Source organism: Pungitius pungitius, chromosome 2 (assembly GCF_949316345.1).
Source record: "Pungitius pungitius chromosome 2, fPunPun2.1, whole genome shotgun sequence".
In the NCBI taxonomy this organism is placed as follows: Eukaryota; Metazoa; Chordata; class Actinopteri; order Perciformes; family Gasterosteidae; genus Pungitius; species Pungitius pungitius.
The window spans coordinates 30855721-30877968 of NC_084901.1; the positions used below are offsets into that span (position 1 = coordinate 30855721).

General features: G+C 43.4%; 3 protein-coding genes across 3 annotated transcripts; 2 read left to right on the forward strand and 1 right to left on the reverse strand.

Annotated features, from left to right (window-relative positions):
* Positions 1 to 629: 629 nt before the first annotated feature.
* Positions 630 to 6919, reverse strand: itk (IL2 inducible T cell kinase). The gene is made up of 17 exons (XM_037462698.2): positions 6674 to 6919; positions 6457 to 6561; positions 6245 to 6326; positions 5987 to 6112; positions 5729 to 5766; positions 5300 to 5445; positions 4517 to 4582; positions 4356 to 4410; positions 3825 to 3904; positions 3371 to 3513; positions 3129 to 3203; positions 2822 to 2990; positions 2517 to 2733; positions 2363 to 2427; positions 2110 to 2228; positions 1321 to 1478; positions 630 to 1211 (listed from the first exon to the last, which is right to left on the reverse strand). The coding sequence occupies exons 1-17, from the start codon at positions 6809 to 6811 to the stop codon at positions 1155 to 1157; spliced, it is 1839 nt and encodes a 612-aa protein (XP_037318595.2). The 5' UTR covers positions 6812 to 6919; the 3' UTR covers positions 630 to 1154.
* Positions 6920 to 8246: 1327 nt separating this feature from the next.
* Positions 8247 to 10332, forward strand: med7 (mediator complex subunit 7). Its single transcript, XM_037462512.2, has 2 exons — positions 8247 to 8411; positions 9308 to 10332. Exon 2 carries the CDS (start codon positions 9317 to 9319, stop codon positions 10076 to 10078), a length of 762 nt encoding a protein of 253 aa, XP_037318409.2. The 5' UTR covers positions 8247 to 8411; positions 9308 to 9316; the 3' UTR covers positions 10079 to 10332.
* A 677-nt stretch (positions 10333 to 11009) lies between these two features.
* On the forward strand, positions 11010 to 21297 carry lonrf4 (LON peptidase N-terminal domain and ring finger 4). Its single transcript, XM_037461746.2, has 12 exons — positions 11010 to 12056; positions 13135 to 13253; positions 13766 to 13888; positions 14216 to 14404; positions 14520 to 14631; positions 14790 to 14859; positions 15069 to 15183; positions 15779 to 15900; positions 16006 to 16164; positions 17653 to 17815; positions 17937 to 18086; positions 19706 to 21297. Exons 1-12 carry the CDS (start codon positions 11759 to 11761, stop codon positions 19853 to 19855), a joined length of 1770 nt encoding a protein of 589 aa, XP_037317643.1. The 5' UTR covers positions 11010 to 11758; the 3' UTR covers positions 19856 to 21297.
* The last annotated feature ends 951 nt before the right edge of the window (positions 21298 to 22248 follow it).

Below are 22248 nucleotides of genomic sequence, written 5' to 3' on the forward strand. Positions count from 1 at the left end.
AGTACGTTTCAAATGCATTGTGTTTAATGTCATTCATTTGTGGTCCTTGTGAGCTCATAGTGAGAGTGAGTTTTTCACTTTTTGTTATTTTGCACCTTTCGTTTACAAAACGTGATGATGATGATGATGATACTGGACTGAATAGTCATCCCAGACCCCTGGTGGTCACATAGTGTCCTTTTAGTCCTTATACATCCAGCAGTTATAATTGTGATTTGCTAGTGCTTACAATTTTTTTTAAATATGAATATTTTAAACATTTCAAATGTGGAAAATAGATGCATTATGCAGGAATGTAACCTAATTAACCTGATGGGACAAATAATGGTCTACGTGCAACATACACATGCTGTAGGACAAGGATAACCCACACATCAAATTATTATCATTATTACGATGTTTGTTGGTCAAGGGGCTGGCTAAATTACTGGCAGATTGTGTTTTTGCATCAATGGTGGGCTGCATGGATGAAATCAGTGAAATTCAATGTGATCAGCAAATGCATTTGTAAATCCTCCTATCAACAGATCTGTGTCTTTTTCTGTTGCTTTCGCTTGCCAACATAAGAACGGTGCCATCCACCTTACCGAAAGAGTCTTTTAGACGTGACTCAGGATTAGAACATTTTCTTTGACACGTTTGTCAGGCCGTGGTGAGATTACACCACGGCCTGTAGCTCTTCCTTACACCTGCGGAGCAGAGCGCTCTGGGAGAAAACCAAGCGAGGCTGATCCTTCATCTGCCATTTCATCGCCTGCTGAGCATTAGCTTTAATAGTAAAGAAGAGGACTTTGTTGTTTCAGCAGTTTCTTTATTGCACTGGTGAAATTATGCATAAAAACCTACGTTGGCCCAAAAGAAATTGGAACATTTCATGACAATGGACCCATTTAATTGTCAATGGTTTCGCACGTTCGCCAACCCAATTAGTATTTTTGCAACCCTACTACAAACGTGCAGCAAGCAGAACTAGCCGCGGGAGCCTTCTCAGGAATAGACTGCATACACAGATACAGTATGAAACAGGTAAAGTGCTACATTGTGGAATTCTAAAACTGTCCTTTCAATCATCTTAACCAAGAATCGGTACATCAATAAATAAAATAAATAGCTTCATTGATCCTTTTCAACCTCAAATCTTATCTCCACAGGTCTTAGAGTGAGGGCAGCTCATGCAGGAGGAGAGCAAAGGACGGACGGTCTTCTGGTTTCTGAGGATGAGAACATGAAAGCAAAAGTGTCATTGCTAAGCGTTTTGCGCATTGTGGGTTTTTTTTCTTCTTCTTCTACGTCAGCGGTTGAATCGTTCCTTGGGCCCACCTCCTTCCAGCACCACTCCATGAGCCCGTGGATGGCTTCCGGGGCCAAGCGTGGCTTCAGAAGCCTCAGGCCTTTGTTCAGGGACTCCACAACTTCCACATTGGAGTGGTTCTCATAAGGAAGTCGACCCTCGTTATACACCTCCCACATGAACACACCTGAGCAGGAGAGATGTTACAGAGCCCTGCTGTCAAACTCATTTCGTGTGGACAAAACCAAAATCAGTTCTTTGTGTGTCCGGCTTATCATTCTCATGTTTGTGGTCCATGTAAGGTCTTTTGTGTGCACTGTTTTGAATGACCATGACAAAGTAAGTGGGCTGACTGATGATTTAGAGCTGCCTTTTAGGGCCACATGTGTTCATCAAAACTGCATGCACTCATCCACAGACGTACTTAAATCAAGGTGCTATCCCTGCTACGTGAAAACGCATTGTGGATTTTGTCTGGGGCAAATCAATGTGTTAAAGTTGTAATAAGAGCTATTTATTTTTACAATACTCTTTTGATTAATTAATGAAAAGTACCATTAATAATTTTACGGTTGCACTTGTGCAGACGCATAAAAGGACCTAAACTAATGAAATACTTACATTTGAAAAAGAACCAATGTTTTTTAACATTCAGCGTTCTTTTGTTCAAAAATTAAGAGGTCAATTGATTCTGATTTATACTCAACTAGATAACCAACTAGGGTCAAAGGACTGCTTATTATTGACTACAAAGAAAAGTCTAATGCTCAACACACACATAACAAGTGAAAGGCACAGAGATGGACGGATAAACACACCAAAGGACCAGATGTCAGACTTGCTGCTGAACTTGGAGAACTTGATGACCTCTGGCGCCGACCACCTGACGGGGAACTTGGAGCACTGGGAGCTTGTGTACTGATCATCGAGCACGTATCTACAGGAGACATCATTACACGGCAGTAAATATAAGCCGACCTTGAGCTATAGCAAAAAACACGACAGAGACATGATTAAGAAGTTCCACACATCATGGCGGACATTAGTGATTAGACTCGGCGAGGCGCATACCTGGCCATGCCAAAGTCGGACACCTTCACCTCGTTGTTCTTTGAAACCAGACAGTTCCTGGCAGCCTGCAGAAGAAAAGGAAACCGAGGAAGGATGAACTCTTCCAACACAGTGCAGATCCATGAATGTATCGCTAGCTCATCTATTGGTTTACCAGATCCCTGTGGATGAAGTTGGAGTTCTCCAGGTAAGCCATCCCCTCACTGACATCCATACACATCCTCAACATCATTTCCTGGGACAAGCGCCCCTTCTTGGCTCGCAGGTAGTCCGACAGACAGCCCTTGTCCATGAACTCAAACACCAGACACATGGGGGAACACTGGGTGCGCGCGGCGTAGAGCTGGACCAGCTTACAGTGAGACAGCTTCCTGTCAAAAAACACACGCACGCCCCCCCACTCATCAGCAGACTGGCCCGTAGCGCACGGCCAGCTCACGCCTCCAATTGGTCACCTACATCATGACTCTCGCCTCTTCTTTAAAATCGTCGTCTGACATGCACTCTTCTCTTATCGTCTTCACGGCCACCTTCCTGTCCCTCCACCTCCCTTCCAGCACGAGGCCGAACTGGCCGCTGCCCAACTCCCGACCGAAAGTCAGCTCCTCCGGGTCCAGTTCCCACTGATCTGTTGAGCAGCAAACACTGTTCATCTTTTGTTGAGGGCAGAGAACCACGATTTGTCGGAAATAAATTGTCAGGCTATTATGGTTTTCAGCTGCAGTTCAACAGGCCGACCCACGTAAACCACGGCACGTCCTCTAACCTGTCGAGCGATCGGCGGTGTCCTTCGAGCAGCCTCCATCTTGAGATATTGGGTGTCGCAAACGAGTTATCAGGCCTGCAGCACAGACAACGCATTTAAACATTTTCAATAATAGCCCTCTGTTACAATGTTCAGCTGTTTTTCAACTTCTTCTTGGCAACCAGTTGTTTCTCTGTGTGTGTGTGTGTGTGTGTGTTCATGCAATGGCATGCATTGGAACGCCGCTAAACCAGTGAACTTACCCGCAGCGTTGTGTTGATGGTAATGGACGAGCTCAGGAATGGTGCTGAACAGGTACTTCTCTGCCAGGTAGAACCTGGGCTCTGCAGTTTCTGTCTGTCGAATTTGGTAATGTTTGATTCTTGGATTCTTCTCCCCATTAGAGCTTAAGGAGGCAAAGATAGGCTTTTTGTGCAACCAATCACACTTGTTTGCATTAAATATATCAACAAGCAGTAAATGACATGAGAGAAATGTTATAGATCTAAGGTAAGTTTCTTGTAGTATGTGTCTCTCTGTATCCAAGAATGTGAAAGAAAGGGGATATAAGGCTGTTCTTGAATGAAACGTGGTAACAAATAAACAATCGAGAAGTCATAAAATACATCAGATGTATTCATATCCAGCACCATATTTCTACTAATCATAGAGCATTATCAAATAAACCCTAAATACATAGAAAAGAGGTCAAATTACCCCGGTGCTTTGGTGAAGACCGACACCGTGTAGACTCCTGCTTGTCTTGAGTCACGCACCATAAAGGCGCCTTCTTTGCCCTAAAAGTAAAAAACGTGTTTAGTACTTTTACTTTTTTAAATGTTGTGCGTGTTTCGATAGTTTATTTGACATGCAGTTAAAAACCAAGGCTGCCTTAGTCGTCATGTTGCGTAATAAAGGATGGATCGCTGTTCCACCTTTCGCTTGCAAAACCGAGCAAAATGCTTCTCAGCAGGAAATTCAACATTGGAGAAAACACTGTGGTTGTTTCAGAATTTCTTTTGTGGCCAAAGACACCTCACAATTGTATTGCGCACTTTGCAAATGTGTGACTGCTGTAGGTGGCAGAGTCACAGAAAAAAATGCGTCACTAAGAAGAAACATCCGGTAATAGTCTTTAATTATGGAGCCTCCAAAGATCAATAATTATTTGGAGGCTGTTTTTCTGCTGAAACACAGATGGAAGACGGGATTAATCCCTGGATCCTTAAATACTGACGTTTGTTTTACCTGATTCATTAACAAATCCTCTGCAGCGCCTCTGGTTATGTTTTTGTTGTACCATCTGGGAGAAGACATATTAACCACAAATAAGTCGGTGGCGCAGAACGGATTTGCAGATTTCCACACGTTAACAACGGGAAGGAAAGAGCGGAGAAATGACAACTCACTCAAATCTCTGGAAGTTGGCGCCAGACTTTTCTGCAACATACGTACTGGGCACAAAGCCTGTGTTTCTGATGAGGGGTCAGGAATATGAATGCACAGCATACTCACATAACACAGCATAATCATCCTCACTATTAAGTACAAATATACACAGCAAAATTCAGAGAGTTAAATTAACTCTGTGAGATTCAATTTGAACTCTAAGCTGGTGTTTATATTCATATTACGGTGTTAAATCAACACTCAACGAAGTGTTTAACAATTTAAATCGGAATAAGTGTCACAAATAAATCTGCTCAGTGTTAAATTAATTACATGTAATTTAGCTGACGCTTTTTTCAAAATAAACTTACATTGCATTTTTAACCCATGGCTTTTATCATTTTAGCCCGGGGAGCAATTGGGAGTTAGGTGTATTGATCAGGGACACGTTGGGACAGGGAGCAGCCAGGGTTTGAACCACCAACCTTCTGGTACCCAACACACCCTCTGTACGTAGAATTAAACCAAGACGTGTGACACTGTACAGTTACATTTTAAACCTACCAGAGTAAATGTAACTCTACTGTCGCAAATGAATCTGATCTTGAAGTTGGATAATGACTCCAGCTCGTACAATTGTCTCTGTAACAATTGTATCAAAATTTTGCAGTCTGATTTTAACTCTGCACTTCACAACACTTTTGCCTAACACCAGAAAATTAACACCAAGACTCTACATTTTGCTGTGTATAGAGATTATTTCCTGTGAAAGTTGTTAAGTCTGAGATCTTTCCGGGCCCTACCCTTTGTTATCCCGTACGGCCCACCAGTCCCAGTGGCCTTTGTTGATCAGGAGGTACTCCTGGTCTTTCCGAAGGGGCAAGTCAGCGCCTCCGGGGGGTGTGTAGTCCTGCAGGGCGATGACTGTACCTGTGTCAGGCAGTCCCATCTGTCAGGGATAGAATAAATCAGAAATGTATGTTGTATAAATTCCATCAAAACTCTTTTGTTTTGGTAATATAGATTCAAAGAAATGTACTTAAAATGTACCAAACCGCAATGATGTTTGGGTAATAGTAAATCGCTGTTTACGAGCAAAACAAGGTAACAATTTGAGTTGAACCAAAGCAGCAAACAGGATAATAATATTGGAAACCCTGCAGATTGAACATTATTGACCAACAAAAAATAATAATTCATCAGCTTGTTATAAGTGCTTTTGAAAATGTTACCTCTGGATCTGGGAGTTGAGGAAGTGGCTTTTTAGAAGCTGTGGATGGAGAAACGTGAAATTAGCGGTTGGTTTTGTAACACCCAAAATGTACAAAACAGCAACTTCACACTGGATTTAAGATTATTTAGTTATATTACAACAGTAAATGCAGATAAAGATTTGCCTTAAGCACAAGGCTGATGTCACACTAAATCAAATACACAAGACTCAATGTAAATATATAGAAAACAAGGAGAAGAGAAGAAACTATACAAACCATAAGCCACTGGGTCATACACATGACAACCTGTCGCCAGTTTCCCTGTTTGTTGGCAGCATCTCCATTTTCCATCCATCCAGAAGTTTGGGTGATATTTAGTGACCAAATCGTTATGCTTTGTTTCTACATTAGACACAGTAAATGAAACAGTAAGTGTTGAATGTTGAGCTCACGAATCAAAATCATTGTTTCAAAATCATTTGTTGCACTACCGTCGTTCATGCATACGTATGCATATGTAGTCAAATTGCTCACCCTCTTTCAGCGCTCTGACCCATCTCAGGCGGCAATCATTGTCTGGGGCGAAGATGTACAGGTAGTAGATGTTGTGAAAAACCTGAAAGAGACGTTCGCATTTGAGAACTTGGTTTTGTTCTGGTGTTACGATGCAATTATACTGTTGTGTCATAAGAATAATTGTAATTAAAGCATGTAACACTGTATTTAATTTCTGTGCATGACCTCACCTGAAAAGGGTACTTGTAGTCGCATGGTATTGGATGATCGCTACACACAATCTCCACACATTTGATCCTGGACAGCTCGATGCAACCTTTCTGCATGGGCTTTCTCTGAAAGAACAGTATCTTAACTTTATGTCTGCTAAACGCACCCGTGGATGTGATTCAAAGGATTGCATCATTTCATTTCAAACATTGTGTATGAATACATGTAAATACTTACTCCAGGGCGGCGTTCAGAGTATTTCAGGTCTTGTGTGTCCAATACAAAAAACCTCTCTTTATAGTTGCATGGTGATGTTCTCTTCTTTTGTTGAGATTTTTTTATCAAAGTTCCCTTCAAAATCACCCTGGGGAACATGGCGACAGTGGTGAAGAACGCAAAGAAAAACACTCGTGCCTTTTGGCTTGAGGAGAGAGAATGAGTACCTCTCAGTAACAGGAAAAAAAACTAGTGGATGAGCTTCACATAAGCCGTGCAGCTTCCTGTATAAAGTTGTTGCACTCGGTAAACCACATCCTCACGGTATCACTCACATACAGAAACACACACACACAGACACTATACAAGCACTCACACATACTTTCTCCAGTTATGTTGCAATAAAGCCAGTGTGTGCACAAAAGGACGGTTCTTTAATCTGCATTTTTGCACATTTTCCACCAGTAGTATGGTCAAATAGTATTATAGTACCCTGACAATGGTTTAAAGCGCTTAGGAATTTTTTTAATTTAACAAAATATTGACGGTATGAATTGTAACTCAACACCTACTGAAAACTATATATATATATATATATATATATATATCTGAAAAAAAGGTTAACTACAATGTTTTCAAACTGAGGTTTTGGGAAATGCAAGGGGATCACTAAATGGAACAGAATAGCACCACCATCAGGAAAATTGTTCCTACAATTTAGCCTCCATTCAAATTTTGGATGAGCATGCATAATCAACTGGTATAGCTCTATTATCCATGAAGGTAAGGCATTTTCATAGAGAGAGAAGTAAAAGGGAAAAAATATATAAAATCCAGGAAAATCAGGCTAAATCAGCCTGGGTGTGAAAATATCTTTTATATATATATCTATATAATATATCTATATATATAGACTGATATTAGTATAAATAACTAATATAAAAGTCAATTGAAAAAGAACTTTCTGGCCCTTTATAAATATTGGGATGTGTAATTTTATTTTGGTCAATTCTAACTAATTTTGGTCAATTCTAACATTTTAATATCTATGAGCTCAAACAATAAATAAATAAATGAAAAGGTTTTTTTCATATTTAAAAAACAGATGGATTAACTTTACCTGGCTGTCTACGGGAATATCCAGCACTGGACACAATGTTGATAAATGATATACCACAAGCAACTAATGATGAGTTATGGTGAAAAGTCTTTTGTAAAAAAACTACAATAAAGATTGTAATTATTATACCATTATAATAATAGTAGTGGTAGTAGCAGCAGTATTGGCATTAGTATTGTCCATGGTAGGGATATTTTTACTCCAGGGTTTTATTTATTCGAAGGCCATGTTGGCTGAACTATTTGTTAGATGTAGCCTTAGCAATGACAACAAAATAAATATACGCTACCGAATGCACGTTTTATTATAGTAAGAGACGGACGTGTTTTAAAACGAGGAAGCTTCAAATGATGACGTAAAGAGAAATAAACAAAAACATTTGGTCATCCGGCTCCCTATTTGTTATGGTGATATACAGTACAGTATATATGGAATAATCCAGAGTTTAGTACGTTCTTTGGGTACAGTCCAATCAGCACGACCGCCGCACGTCACGAGTGTAGTTCAGCCAATGGGGGGGTCGGAGACAAACAGTCATGGCAGTAAAAGGAAAGAGCTAGGCTAGCCATGAGCTTTAATACTTTTATGGCATTGTATTATTAAGATCCACATTCAGCAACAAAGGAGTCCATTTGAGAGGTGCGTAGAAGAATCATCGCTGTCTTTCATTTCATTCGCTTAGTTTGTGAGAATGTTACCAGCGTCAGGACGCAGAAGTTAGCGGAATCTATCAGATGTACTGCTAATCCAGCATTAGCCACATAGCTTTAGCAAAATGTTTCTCCGCAGTGTTCTGCTAACACTTAACGTTAAATTACGTCCAGTTATAGACTGAAATACACATTTGAGAACGTGAATACGGTTTAAGTAAGTTATAGATAGTACGTGCTCATCAATTGTCTTCGGACATTTAGCCACTAAACGTAACTAGCCTCGCTCGCCTGTTAGCCTTCGCCCGTTCTGACAACTAGCATGCTAACTGCGTTCTTGCACAAGTTAACGTTACTTCTTATGGAGAAGACGCGAATAGAGCGGCCATACGTTGCCTCTGGTTTCTACCGAAAGCGGGAACTGTCTATCCATTATTATGAATTATCTAATTGTCCAGCGTTTTAGCCCTGCAGTTCTAACCTTTTCTATGGTTTTGTGACAGCTCCAGGCGCATACTAGTTTATGGATGAATATTTTAAAAACAAACTGAAAGGGATGAAATTTGCAAATCACTGAATGGAAATCCTCGTCGTAGCTGATATCAGAGCTCTGACCATTGGACTGGTCTCAGTAATACAATCTGAACTTACCAAACACATGACTGCCTTTTATTTAACGTAGTTTTCAGTACTGACGCGATGCTTTACAATGATTACTCCCTTGACACAACATATTGGAGTGTTACACAACTTGTATGCCTTTAGACAGCTAGCTTTTTAAATACTTGAAGTCTTATTTATATTCCCATGTTATTTTTTTCAAGCAAAGAACTGTTTGCATTTGCTTGGTAGGGAATTCAGACTGACCGAAGATTGTTGTTTCAGGTGATCATCATGGGTGAACCACAGCAGGTCAGTGCCCTGCCTCCTCCACCTATGCAGTACATTAAAGAGTACACAGATGAAAACATCCGCAAGGGTCTGGTACCTAAGCCACCTCCACCCATCAGAGACAGCTACATGATGTTTGGCAACCAGTTCCAGTGTGATGAACTCATAATCCGGCCTCTGGAGAGCCAAGGCATCGAGAGGCTCCATCCTATGCAATTTGACCACAAACGGGAGCTTAAGAAGCTCAATATGTCGATTCTCGTTAACTTCCTTGACCTGCTGGACATCCTTATCAAGAGCCCTGGTAGTATAAAGCGTGAGGAGAAGCTGGAGGACTTGAAGCTTCTGTTTGTACACATGCATCACCTGATTAATGAGTACAGGCCACATCAAGCCAGAGAAACATTGAGGGTGATGATGGAGGTGCAGAAGAGACAGAGGCTAGAGACAGCTGAGAGGTTCCAGAAACATCTGGAGAGGGTGGTGGAGATGATCCAGGGCTGCCTTGCCTCTCTTCCTGATGACTTGCCACAGATGGAGGGTCCGGATGTTGCTGGTCAAGTTCCAAGGAGTGTGTCTGCAGGAGCTGGTGTCGGATCATCTGCACAGGCCCCCTGGTTGAAAACGGAACCAATGGATGTTGAGGAGGTGGGTGCCAGCTGTATGGCAGCGGGTCACCAGGACAAGATTATCCCCATTTCAAAGCGGGACAAAATGTTGGACAACGATGCTGCCATGTGCAGTATTATCGATGAAATTGCTTAAGTCGTTTTTTGAGTAGTTGGTAGTTATTTTTTTCTTTCACCTAAACGTTGTTGGTTTTCTGTATATACATGAAGTAAAAATGAAAATGTTGACTCTGTTTTCACTGGGCCTGAAATCTTACCTGCAGTTGAATGGGGTTTTATTTGAATGCCATTTGGCAGATTTATTACCACTCCCTGCGCAGATATTCCAAGCATGTAAAAATTGCACAGATCAACTATGATAAAAAAACAATAAAGACATTTCCAATTCTAGTAAGTCATTTATTTCATTTTTTATGGAAACGTCTTCATATGTATTTCAACTCGTGTGTCGACATTCCTTCATGTTTGCAAATCCCTTAGGAGCTTTCACACACCTTGCATGCCATCTAGCTGTGGCCATGGGCAGATCACTATGCATAGACTCCCTCCCTCACCCAACTTTCTGTGGAAACAGACCAGTGTAGCACGTTTTGTGCTGCATTGTTTTTGTCACGGCCCCTTCCAGCAGCTTCACTCATTAAAAGTTCAGGAAGTCTTAACGAGCAAACATCCAGTGACGGATCTGAATTTCCTTAATGTAACACATATTTGACTTAATATGAATTCTGTGTGTGGGAGGGAGGGTGTTTCTATATGTAAACATGGCATCTCACATGGGTCTCGATGTCTTTGTGGCCCTCTGATGCCGAGGGCTATGACCATATGAATCTAAGAGGCTCCTGTGTTTGGCCAGCCACAGGCTCAGGGCTCATTTGACCCCCATTGACTATCATGAGACAGGTTCCACCTGACACACTGACTTGTGTAACAAACTTTGCCCACACATGCAGTTTGCACCTCCACGAAGGCGCTGCAGCTCTTTTCTGGCATTACACAATTTAGACATGTTCGGATCTTGCAGCCCCGCCCCCCTCCCCGGACTGTTGTTATCCCCGGCTGGGATTCCCTTTTACCACCACAGCGAAATTTCCATATTCTGCCGCCGTGAGTTGATTTGTTTTATCCTTCCCATTACAAGAGGCACTAGCACCACGACTCCTTCGCCCCACGTATCAGACGTTTTCGTTCCATAGAATGAAATGAAGCAGGAACTTTAGTCGCAGGAATTATGTTACGAAACTCGCCATCCTTGGCTTTCACAACAGGGCGGACAGCCGCCCTTGCGGCCAATAGGATTGCGCGCTGCTGCGTCACGTGGCCTTTATTTATGTAACGTAATGGTGTTACACAGTAACCCACCTTTGTGGCCGTGGGTGCGTCGAAACAGGGGTTAAAACGACTTCAAGAAACAGTACCAATGGGGGAATATTCTGGTGCGGTTCGTGCAGCGTTTATCGAGCTCGGAGCGGCGCGTTGAGTTTGGTTTTGTTCTCCGTGCGCCAAAGGGGAGGCACGTTAGGTGTCCCAAACCGAAGACGAAGTTGGAATTGGACAGTGTCAATGTATACATTTTTTTTTAAAAATCTGCACAGGGAGTTATTAAGGTAAGGACAATTGCTCACATTTAGCCGAGAAAAACAGAAAACCGCTCGGCTTCGAGCAGATGTGAAAAGACACATTTACGCAATGCTGTAACACACACTCGCCTCTCCGTCCGCATTGCTTTGACGACCAAAAACGGACACAGACACACTTGCCATCGTGGGACGTTTTTTTTTCCTTCTTTTTTTTTTTCTGGTGACATAACCCATCCACCATGGATCTGCTGGAGTGTCCGCTCTGTCTCTTCCTGATGTGCGAGCCGGTGACCATGTCCTGCGGCCACACGTTTTGCCGGAGGTGCGTGGGGGGCTACCTCCCGTCCAAATGCCCGTCGTGCAAAGAGAGGTTAAAACAAAAAGAGGCAAAAGGCATGAAGAACAACGTTTTTCTCATCGCCGTCGTGGAGAAGTGCTGCCCCGAGGAGACAAAGACCAAGTGCCATTTACAGGAGAAGCTCAAAGCCAACGAGTTCCCGGAAGCTTTACGCATCGCGAACGAGGGGCTGCAGTTAGGTAAGGAATCACCTTCATGACGTCACTAGACGTTTGTTTATGAGGGGGGGGGGGGGGGGGGGGGGGGTCAAGCATGTCCCGGGGATACAACGGGTGGGGGGATCAGCTTGGATTACCACACTCATTAAAAATGGGGGCAGGCAGTTTGGTGTCCCACTTTTACGCACCGCTCGAACAGTTTGGGCTGTTGCCCCAGCAACGGAGGATGGTGGCGCGTCCTCATTTGCTCCCTAGAACACAGTCACAGCGTGCGCAGCAGGCAGTGGAAAAGAGTGCAGATGTGGATTTCACCATATTCCCTGCCTAAGGCCAGCGATGACCCGACTGTATAACTGGGTCACTAAACTGTCTTTAGTGCACACTGAATCCTTTAGGGGCAAAACGCCTACGGCGATGCTCTGAGCTGCACAACATAGATGCCCTGGACACAGCAGCCTGCATTAGTCTGCTCTGACATCTCCCCGCTCGACACAGTGTAGAAAGCAGCGACAGTTACCCAATCCCTGCTTTAAGAGTCAGCGTTCTGGACCCCCGGAAGTCCAATGGGTGCCGTTAATGAAGGGAATCTTTAAGACTGGCACAGATCTTCTCCAATGCCTTATTGTTGCAGCCTTTGTCTGTGCGACTGGCCTTATTTTCTCCATGCAGCAGTGAGAAGGCTAATACGGACGGGGGGGGGGGGCCTAGATGAGTTTATCTGGTCACTAGGTGTACAGAGGATCGTGGGAGTGGACAGTGAATCGCCCTGTTGAACTACATACAGGTAACCCAGAGAAACCCTGCTGCTCCCCTTGCTCTAGCCCCTTTGTTTCTTGTGTAAGAATGTCAGGGCAGCTTTGTTTACATAACCTTACCTAATGTTAATTGTTTGGTGTCGCAGTTGTATTAAAGCACAGTGCCGCCCTGCTGTGCTTTGTCTGAGCAGAGCCACGGTGCGCAGCCTGCTCCCTGCCTGTCATTCCATGTCGATTCTGTGTCAACAGGCGCGTAAACAGATCTCAAGCATTAAAGCCACCCCTCTGCCTTTTCCCCTTTCCTTACTCTCCTCTCTACCCTTCCTTTCTTTTGCGTCTTTCAGCCCCCAACGATCAAAGTCTGAAGCTGTATCGGGCCGAAGCTAACGGGGGCCTGATGCGTTTTTCCGACGCTCTGACGGACCTCGACGACCTCTGCTGCCTTCGTCCTAACTGGACTGAGGTGAGAGGTGTTGGCAGCGGTCCGCACAAACCGACCTGTTGAAGTCATTCCGTTAAAGTGTGTGTAAATGTAAAGCAAGCGGTCATTTCGCTTCAGTCGGCCACCTGTGCTGCAATCTCTGCTGATTCGAACCCTTTGTGACATGCATGTGAACTGCAGACAGCTTGCGTTAGTGTGCAGAGCTGAGGCTTTGGAGACATTTTCTCTGCTTGCACTGGTGTTATGTCATTTACGAAGTTATGCAAACAGCTACTTATTTTGTAACGCCATATATCCAGTGGGTGGCGCCGTGTTACTGGATAGAATAGTTTGAATATAATTTCTTTTGTTCAAGAGACGCGTTACGGATGTCACATTCACATTTGATTACTCCAAGGTAGAAGTATGATAAGCTGTATCACACTGCAATGCAGTTCAGATAATTCCGTGTTGACGACGTTGTGACAGGCCTCATGTTGTCAGAGCGGAGGTTCATTCACCCGTAATGGCGTTGATGTGCTCCGTCGTTGCAGGGCTTCTTTCGCAAAGGGGGTGTACTGCTGGAAATGGGTCAGCAGACAGACGCCCTCGTCCAGTTCCACCGTTGCCTAAAACTTCAAGCTGACTTTACCCCTGCAAAGAGCCAGATCAGGAAGGTTTGTCTGAGGGTATTATTTGTATTAAATTCATTTAAAAAATCATGAATACGAAAATTTCTCCTGCAAACCGACGAGACCGACTGTGGTTTACCCGAAAGACTTTGGCCTTTTAGAGCTAAAGCTGCCGTACAGCAGTGCTGTCAGACCTGCACATATCATGTACACATCTATCAGTTCATCAATAAACTCTGTTCCATAAACAATGCGCTCAATGCAGAGTACATTACAGTAGATGGAATCTGAATAGTGTCACAGTAGTCTGATGGGCTTTATATAGGTCACATTATGGTTGATATTTTTCTTGCCATTGAATTCAAATGACAGATCCTGGAGGTGGAAGGGATGGTCGTGCCGGACGAGGTGTCCGGCATCTTGCAAGTGGTGTCTGAGTACTTGAGAGGGCCCGGCCCCATCACCAGCCTCAGTGGCTCCCAGGGGCCATCTCAACCCAAGGGCCTCAAACATCCACGTGGGGCAGGCGGAGAGGGAAAAGAGGGCAGAGCGGCACACCAGGTGAGCCTCCAAAGTGCGCCTCGGTGTCTGGCTTGAGCGCGAGGTTTTTCAAATGCGACGATAATCCCCGACTGACAAAACCTGTTTGTCTCTGGGGGGGGGCTTCTCGGTGAAGCACGACATGGGTACCGAGTGCTGCCTCAGCCTCTGCCAAGCGGTTTCCTTCCTCCCGGCGGCCGAAGAGGAGGAGGAGATGACGATGAGGAGGGGCGATGGCCAGGGCATGGGTACGCACACGCACGCACACCAGTGCACACGGACGTTTTATACTGTTTCTATAAAAAAATTGTCCCTCACTCTGAATCCTCTCCGTCACTGTCGCTACGAAACAGCTTTACCCACCAGATGGTTTGGAATTGCATAATAATGACTGGTTCTTCCTCAGCGGGGCGAAAACACCACGAAACTCTGGAGGTTCTCAACGTGTCGGACTTTGAGTGCCCTCTCTGCATCAGGTCGGTGTCCAGCAGCATTGCAGTCTCTAATCAGTAATGCATCGCTGTCCTTACCTTGTCTGCTGCAGTGCCACATATCAGCCTGGCGGTCGGTTAATGGTTAATCAAGCGCACACCACGGGGCAGATGCACACAGCTGCCGCGCGGAAGGCGCGGAGGATCCCTTCCTCGAGCCGGGCCGCGTTAACGTGCCTGTCTGTCGTCCGAAGGTTGTTCTTTGAGCCAGTCACTACTCCCTGCGGTCACACCTTCTGTAAAAACTGCATCGAGAGGAGTCTGGACCACAACCTGCGCTGTCCGCTCTGCAAACAGCCACTACAAGAAGTAACCACCTACAGACACTCGCATACACTCTACCCGGGTCGCCCGGTCCTGTTTAGAGCACTTTTTTAATGGCAATGACATCAATTCAGCTCTCAGCTACTTTTTTCCAATAGTCCTATTTTTAAATAACTCATCACATAATTCACATGAAGGTTAAGGCCAAGAGAAGTTCCTGGTTTCTTTCACGTGATGTCTGATTACACCTGTCATAAACTTTAGTGCCGTAACATCTGTGTTGATGCATTTCTCTCCTGGCATACCCAGCTGACCCCACGCTGACTTGCAATACTAACAAATCTATGTTGTCAACAAATGCATTTTAGAACTACAGATTTGAATGTTAGTGTATTTCTTTTCCTTTAACATCTGTAATGCGTAATGGCTTATGATTAGAATACAGTAAAAATGATCACTTTATGTTACCTAAGTCTGTTATATAAATGGGTCGAGTTATGTTTTTGCAGGTTTACTGCGCATCATTTTTGGTACATTAATCAAAATCAACTTCTAAAGTACCCCCCCCCCCCCCCCCCCCGTCCAGCCATGCTCTCCAGCATCATAACGTGCCGGATTTATTTCCCTCTTCTCTTGCCAGTACTTTAAAAACAGGAAGTACAACCCCACAGTTTTGCTGCAGGACATCATGACCCGACTTTTCCCCTCGCCGTTGGCGGAGAGGAAGCAAGTCCACGACGCGGAGATGGCGGAACTGTCCAAGTACGCGCACCCATCTCATGCAGCCGACACGTGTGGTTCCTTTTACAACTTACATCGTGCCTTTTCCCATCATTTATTTGTATGTTTTGTCTCCTCCTTTTGCAGTCTGACTACGGACATCCCTATATTTGTTTGCACGGTGGCCTACCCTGGAGTGCCCTGCCCCCTGCACGTCTTTGAGCCTCGATATCGTCTGATGATGCGCCGCTGCATGGAGACTGGCACAAAAAAGTTTGGCATGTGCTGCTATGAGCATGGCAAGGGGTATGCTATTCACTTTTTAGTTTTGATTATCCATGGCTGTTTATTTAAAAAATATTGGAATTGGGTCCAAATGTTATCTGCATCAAAATCAGTGGCGGCCCGTGCGTCTTCTACCTGGGCCTTCTGACATGTTACTACAAGTGAATAACCTCATTATGACCTAAATGTTACAGGTTATTATCAAACACCTCATATATAAAACTAATATTTATAGTGAAACCACATGTTACATACAGCTCAACACACTACAGATACATGAATACGCAGAATGCATAGTTAACGGACAATGCACATATCTGATCAATGTGATTAACTCAATGACAAGAGCAAACTCACATTTATTAACACTGAAGGGTTTAGAAAACAACACTGCACCATCAAGAACAGGCCATTCAATACTAACTGATGAAAACAACAGGATAGGCAAAGGAACGCCGCAGCAAATGTAGAAACACCAAACCTTAAAGCAGCAATACTGTTCACTGTTTACAGTCCAACCAAAACTCTTACTAAATACTAAGAAGTGCTAGCTGGCTTTCTGTTTGACAGAAATCAACTCGTCAAATGAGCAAAGTTAAATTCAGTCGTAAGTGACCCTGAGTGGGTGGCAAATAGCAGCTTGTGACCAATCTGGTGTGAGGAAGGCTGGATATTTCCGTACCCCTCCAGAGATTTGATTATGGTTCCACTGTACGCATGTTGACAAATATCCTCTCGGCTTAACTATTATTGAGAAATGCAAAATAATGGTGTATGAGGGCATTTTGTTGCTGAAACTCTTATGTATCCCATACACAGGTTTAATTATTTTTATCTAAACATTTGGACTGAAAGAATGACTTCTTTAAAACATTCCCCATGTTGCAGTAGTTGTGAGATTAGTGTCTCTTTTCTCTTGAACATAAATTGAGGCAACACAACACTTTGCTGAGCTCATACCACGATGAGTACCTTACAAAGTGCACAAAGCCCTGATTTATTAACTATGTTCTGCAAAAATTCCTGATTCTACCCTCAATCCAAAAAAGACAATAATGCCAAAAGCTGTTTATATGGTTTATGAAAAAGAATATACTACTAATATCCCATTTAGATGCAGCAGTGCACATTCTTGTTAATGTTGTAAAAGGCTTTTCTTTTCTTTCTCCTTAGTAATTCACAGGCAGTTGTACCTCTATCTTTGAGCATTTCAGGTTATATAGACTGTAAATAAACTTAAAATAATAAGAAGAAATTAAGTTTATGTAAGAATTTTGCAAATAACTAGACAAAATGTACATCCTCGTGTGCTTTTCACAATGCGAATGTCCAAAAAGGACGCAATGTATCTAAGTTGTTCGAATCCATTTCGGCTCAAAATGATCAAGATTTTAATTCAACTGTTTTTGCAGTAACACGGATATTAAACATTCCACCAAACCACTGTTTAGACTAAAACATTAGTGAACACATGAATAAACAAATGAAGGTACGATGGTTTTGCCCCAGGTTTGCAGACTACGGTTGCATGTTAGAAATCCACAGTCTGGAGCTGCTGGCCGATGGCCGCTCCTTTGTGGACGCGGTGGGCGGCAACCGATTCAAAGTGCTGAAGAGAGGTCAGCGAGATGGCTACCACACTGCTGACATCGAGTACCTGGAAGACCTCAAGGTCAGCAGCACCATTTACAGCACCCTTCCAGGACGATACGCAAGGAAAAACCTGCACCTCCCGTCTCTTGACGTTTGCTGTATTTTCATTTTTTGTCTCTGCGTCCTCCTCCTCCGTCCAGGTTGATGGTAGTGAGTTGGAGCTTCTGGAGCATCTCCATGACAGCGTGTACCAGCAGGCTCAGGACTGGTACCAGCGCCTTGGCGGCCGCATTCGCGAGCAGATCAACAGACAGTACGGCAACATGCCAGAAAAGGACGAAAACATTCAGGTTGGGGCTTTAAAATGAGTGTGTTTCTTATTTTAGCTCTAATTCAATTTTTTTTTTCTTATACTTTTTATCAGGGTATTTTCTATGAAGGAAAAACAATACTTTATAGGGAAAAAAAATCAGAAAAAGGAAACAAGACAAAATAATGCACTTGGCAGAGACTGGGGGGGAGAAAACCAAACATAAAGCTGTTGCCTATATGGGTAAAACAAAATGAAACAATAATGGAAACCTACACAAAAAGACAAAATCAATCTTTCCATGTCGTGGATTTCTTTAACGATTTCAGTCGAGTTGTCTACAGAAGGTGCGTCAGCTTGCACCCATTACTGGGTACTTATCATTTTCAAGAGTTATCTGTCATTTTCTGTTATTGCTTCTGGTAAACTGCCTCAATAGAGTCATACACCTGCCGCCCAAGGATATGCTGCATAGTTCTCTAAATATTTTCCCAGAATATTTGTATCCTGGGCCAGCCCCCAAAATATACGGTGCTGGTTTGCTCTTTTTCTCCCCCCCCCAGATCTTCTCCAGCCTGTTTTGTTTATTGTAGATGACGATGTCTCCTTTTTTTGGGGGGAGATAAAGAATCGAACGAGGTTCTTCCAGCCAAATTCACGGCAGTACATGGAAGAGGAGGTAGAAAACGTGGTTTCACACATCGTTTCCCACTGTTGATTGGCCATTTTTTCTTTTAATTGTTTCCCCCCCCATCTCTCCCTAATTACATAACTGTATTACCACACAGATTTGAAACCAAACAGTATAGACTTCAGAATCAGGTGCTGGACAAATAAAGATATTACTGTTTTCTGTACAATCATTTTGAAAAAAACAATACAAATTTTTCAGATGTTGAAGGAAAAAGTACAATTTGCTTCCACGTATAATAATTCTTAAACAACTGACGTCTCTCATCGTTTCCAGGAGCCACTGAGCCAATATTTCCTAGTTCCATTCTATTTCATCTATTGATTTCAGCATCAAATATATATACAAATCTAGCTTTCAATAAGCAACATAAAAAGGGGGTTGGCATGACAAGGTGATGTAGAACACTTTAACACAATTTACATAAAGTGCAAAATGAGCCCTTTGATGAGCCTCAGTTGTCCTCTCTTGACTTTAATATTACAACACAAATCTGATCAGAGAAGCTTTCGGTACAACACATGTACAATTAAGTGTTAAGTGTCAAGTGTGAAAAAAGGTGTAACCAGATCGACTTATTTTGAAATGCAAGGCAAGTTTGAATAGTATAGCAAATTTCAAGTGATTCAAAGTGCTTCACATAAAACCATTAAAACACAAAGGCAAAAGAAAGGGAAATTTGAAAAACATGAAAACAATAGACTAGAAGTTAAATAATAGAATAATGGTTGCAGTGAGTGGAATATAAACAGTCCGAAGCATCCACTTCATCCTTGAATCTGGGTCCGTGCGTCACACAGCAACAATCTGTAGCTCCATGTTGACAACTTCCATCCAAAGGGACTTGCAGCTGTTGCTGCGTCGCTCAGATTTCATCCAAAAGGTTAACGTTCTGCTGATGGTGCCTGATGGGTTTCCCCCCATAAACACTGTTTCCTTTTCTAACTCCTTTGCCTCCTTTCCTCTAGGCCTCGTCCAACGGACCGGCCTGGTGCTGGTGGATGCTGTCTGTCCTCCAGCTGGACCCTGCCTATCAAACCACTGTCCTGTCCCTGAGCTCGCTCAAGGACCGCTTGGGACACCTGCGCCTCGTCCTGGAGTACTTCTCTCAGAGCTAGGCCCCGCAGCGCCGTGGTATTGTGACAACGCGAGAGTCCGTGGAAACCACTGAAATGCATCCACATCGCAGAGCCGTTTCCGTCACAAACGCGCGCGGGCGTTCTTCTGATGAACCCTGCAGTAAACGGGTCTATAGCAGAACGAGGGATCCTGTTACAAAACACAGTGCACTTGTACAAAGTTGGGTTTTTGCCGTCTGCATGTCTTCTCTTTCTCACTGTTTTCTTTCCCGAGGGATTCAAGGGTTCACAGTTCTTTCTTGACACACTTTGACACACACGACAGGGTCGACCAAAGGTACTCATTGGGTAGGTCAGACAAATTGTTTGAATGGTACCGCTGAAAACAGGCACAAGGTGTCACTGTTGTTTCTCCAACTATAAACACAAAGAACATGCAGCTTCAGCCAAGCTGGTACGGTGTGCCGCACCGCCATGTGTTGCCTCATCAGACTCTTTGCATTAACTTGGCTTTTGTTTGGAGTGAGAACAAACAATAGCACAACACAATTGGTGGAGGTTTTCTCAGAACCAAGCACATCACAGGATGGAAGGCTTCTAGGGACTCCTGAAAAGCATCAGCCGCCTGTAACGAGTTGTTCTCTTTTCCTCCGTCGGCATCTCCATAAGAATGTTAGTACGTTTAAAATATCACGTGGCAAGTGGTGTCGCCAGTGATGGCCGGGTTATTTAGCTCGGGTCACCCTGCAGGGCGTCTGTGTGGGTCTCATCTCCTGCGTCCGGTCCTTTGAGTGCCTGGGCCAACTCGACCAGGAGACCTCTTAGTCCCAGCGTTCTCTACACCACATCCGTGATGCACATTTTTTTTCCATTGATATTTGTTGATAATAGTGCTACATAAAAGTTTTTTTCTTTTTTTTTTAAACTTAAATAAATGTGCCATGGATATTTCTATGTTGTGTGTTTTCAAGGACTAGTAAGTTAAACGGTCACTGTGCTTATGTCCGTCATGGATTTTGACCTTGGTCCTTGACCCTCACGCCTTCTGTATAGTGGACATCAAACTGCCATCCGTCACGGCCAGCATATCACCTGAAACACTCAGGATGAGTCCAGCAAACACCCTAAAAGATGCAGTTTGTGTGATGCGGATCAGCACGGTGTTGTAGATATCGTTTTATTATAATAAGGGGTAAACTTGAGACTTGATACGCACAAAAAAAATGTCCCATAACGGGCCAACCGATGGATGGACTGATAGACACTATGGCAGCGTTGGTTGGGCGACAAACATTTACAATCTACTCGAGGGCAAATAAGCCATCTTTTTCACCACCTTCTAAGATTCGGTCGATCAGGTTTAGCTAACATGCTGTTTATGAAGTCATTCGTGATTGAAATTGGCATCAAAGACTTTAGTGTGCCAGTTGTCACAACAGGCTAGTTAGGTTGGTTTCATGAAGAAGAAGAAAAAAAAAGAAGACAGGTATCGATTAAGGTCAGTTTCTTGCTGCTACATGGCATGATTGAAGCTCGCTCACAGATACAAAAGGGATTGTGATTCTTATAAAATGGTGCTGAATGACTCATCAACCCAAAAAATTCTCTGAGAGATTTTTTTTTTTTTTGCACCGTGAAATCTTTTTGGTGCATTTTGGTGCTCTCTCTTCATCCAGCCACGCACATTTTGCGTGCGTCTCGTTTTGTTCATCGCTGATGCCGCCTTTCATTGAATGCAATGGGGCCACAGAGGTTGGTTTCACATTGGTCTTACTTAGCCTCGAACTGACTTAATCCCCGCGCCGATGTGCAATTTCTCATATCACGATCAAACGCTAAACCCATTATAAAGATAAATGATTGTATACCACACGTTTTTTGATCCAACTATTGGCCATTGTGACATTCACATGTCCTCCTGTATAATTGGGCGATCAGAAAATGCCCTTCAACACACCTGGAGCAATTTTAACCTCAGTAGACGGTTTGAAGTAGAGACACACGTTGTTACTACCCACAGTCTCAAATCTCAAATCACAAACACATTTAAACCCCCCTGAAAGTGAAGCAGTTTCTGTCTTATTCATTTGTATTTAGTCCTCCACCTCAAAGCCAAGGGCAACGAGATCTCTCGATCGTTTTACGTTTATTCACTTGTCCCCTGGGTGACTTTTTAAATGTTATTATGAATAAAGCTTTTCAAACACATATTCTGCTTTATCCTTATTTTGTTCAGTTGATAAGTGCCTGTTGAACATTTCTACATGTAAGTGGCAGGATCTATTGCAATTTACCGCCCTGCAGAAATTGTCAAAGGAGGGGTGATGGACGAGAAAACGCGTCTCGCGTGCCGATAGCGAGAAACGTTGAAACCTTTATAATTACTGCAAGAACAGTGGGGTTGCTCTTTTAATTAGAAGTGGAAATTAGAA

What these genes read in the sequence shown, in the direction of transcription:
- itk (XM_037462698.2), bottom strand. Translation starts at nt 6,811, where the DNA reads ATGTTCCCCAGGGTGATTTTGAAGGGAACTTTGATAAAAAAATCTCAA. An exon ending in GAAGAGGCGAGAGTCATGAT is followed by an intron (nt 2,734 to 2,821) that starts GTAGGTGACCAA and finishes GTTTTTTGACAG; the next exon opens with GAAGCTGTCTCACTGTAAGC. An exon ending in GTCTGACATCTGGTCCTTTG is followed by an intron (nt 1,479 to 2,109) that starts GTGTGTTTATCC and finishes TCTCCTGCTCAG; the next exon opens with GTGTGTTCATGTGGGAGGTG.
- med7 (XM_037462512.2), top strand. Translation starts at nt 9,317, where the DNA reads ATGGGTGAACCACAGCAGGTCAGTGCCCTGCCTCCTCCACCTATGCAG.
- lonrf4 (XM_037461746.2), top strand. Translation starts at nt 11,759, where the DNA reads ATGGATCTGCTGGAGTGTCCGCTCTGTCTCTTCCTGATGTGCGAGCCG. An exon ending in GAGTGCCCTCTCTGCATCAG is followed by an intron (nt 14,860 to 15,068) that starts GTCGGTGTCCAG and finishes TGTCGTCCGAAG; the next exon opens with GTTGTTCTTTGAGCCAGTCA. An exon ending in TGCTATGAGCATGGCAAGGG is followed by an intron (nt 16,165 to 17,652) that starts GTATGCTATTCA and finishes GTTTTGCCCCAG; the next exon opens with GTTTGCAGACTACGGTTGCA.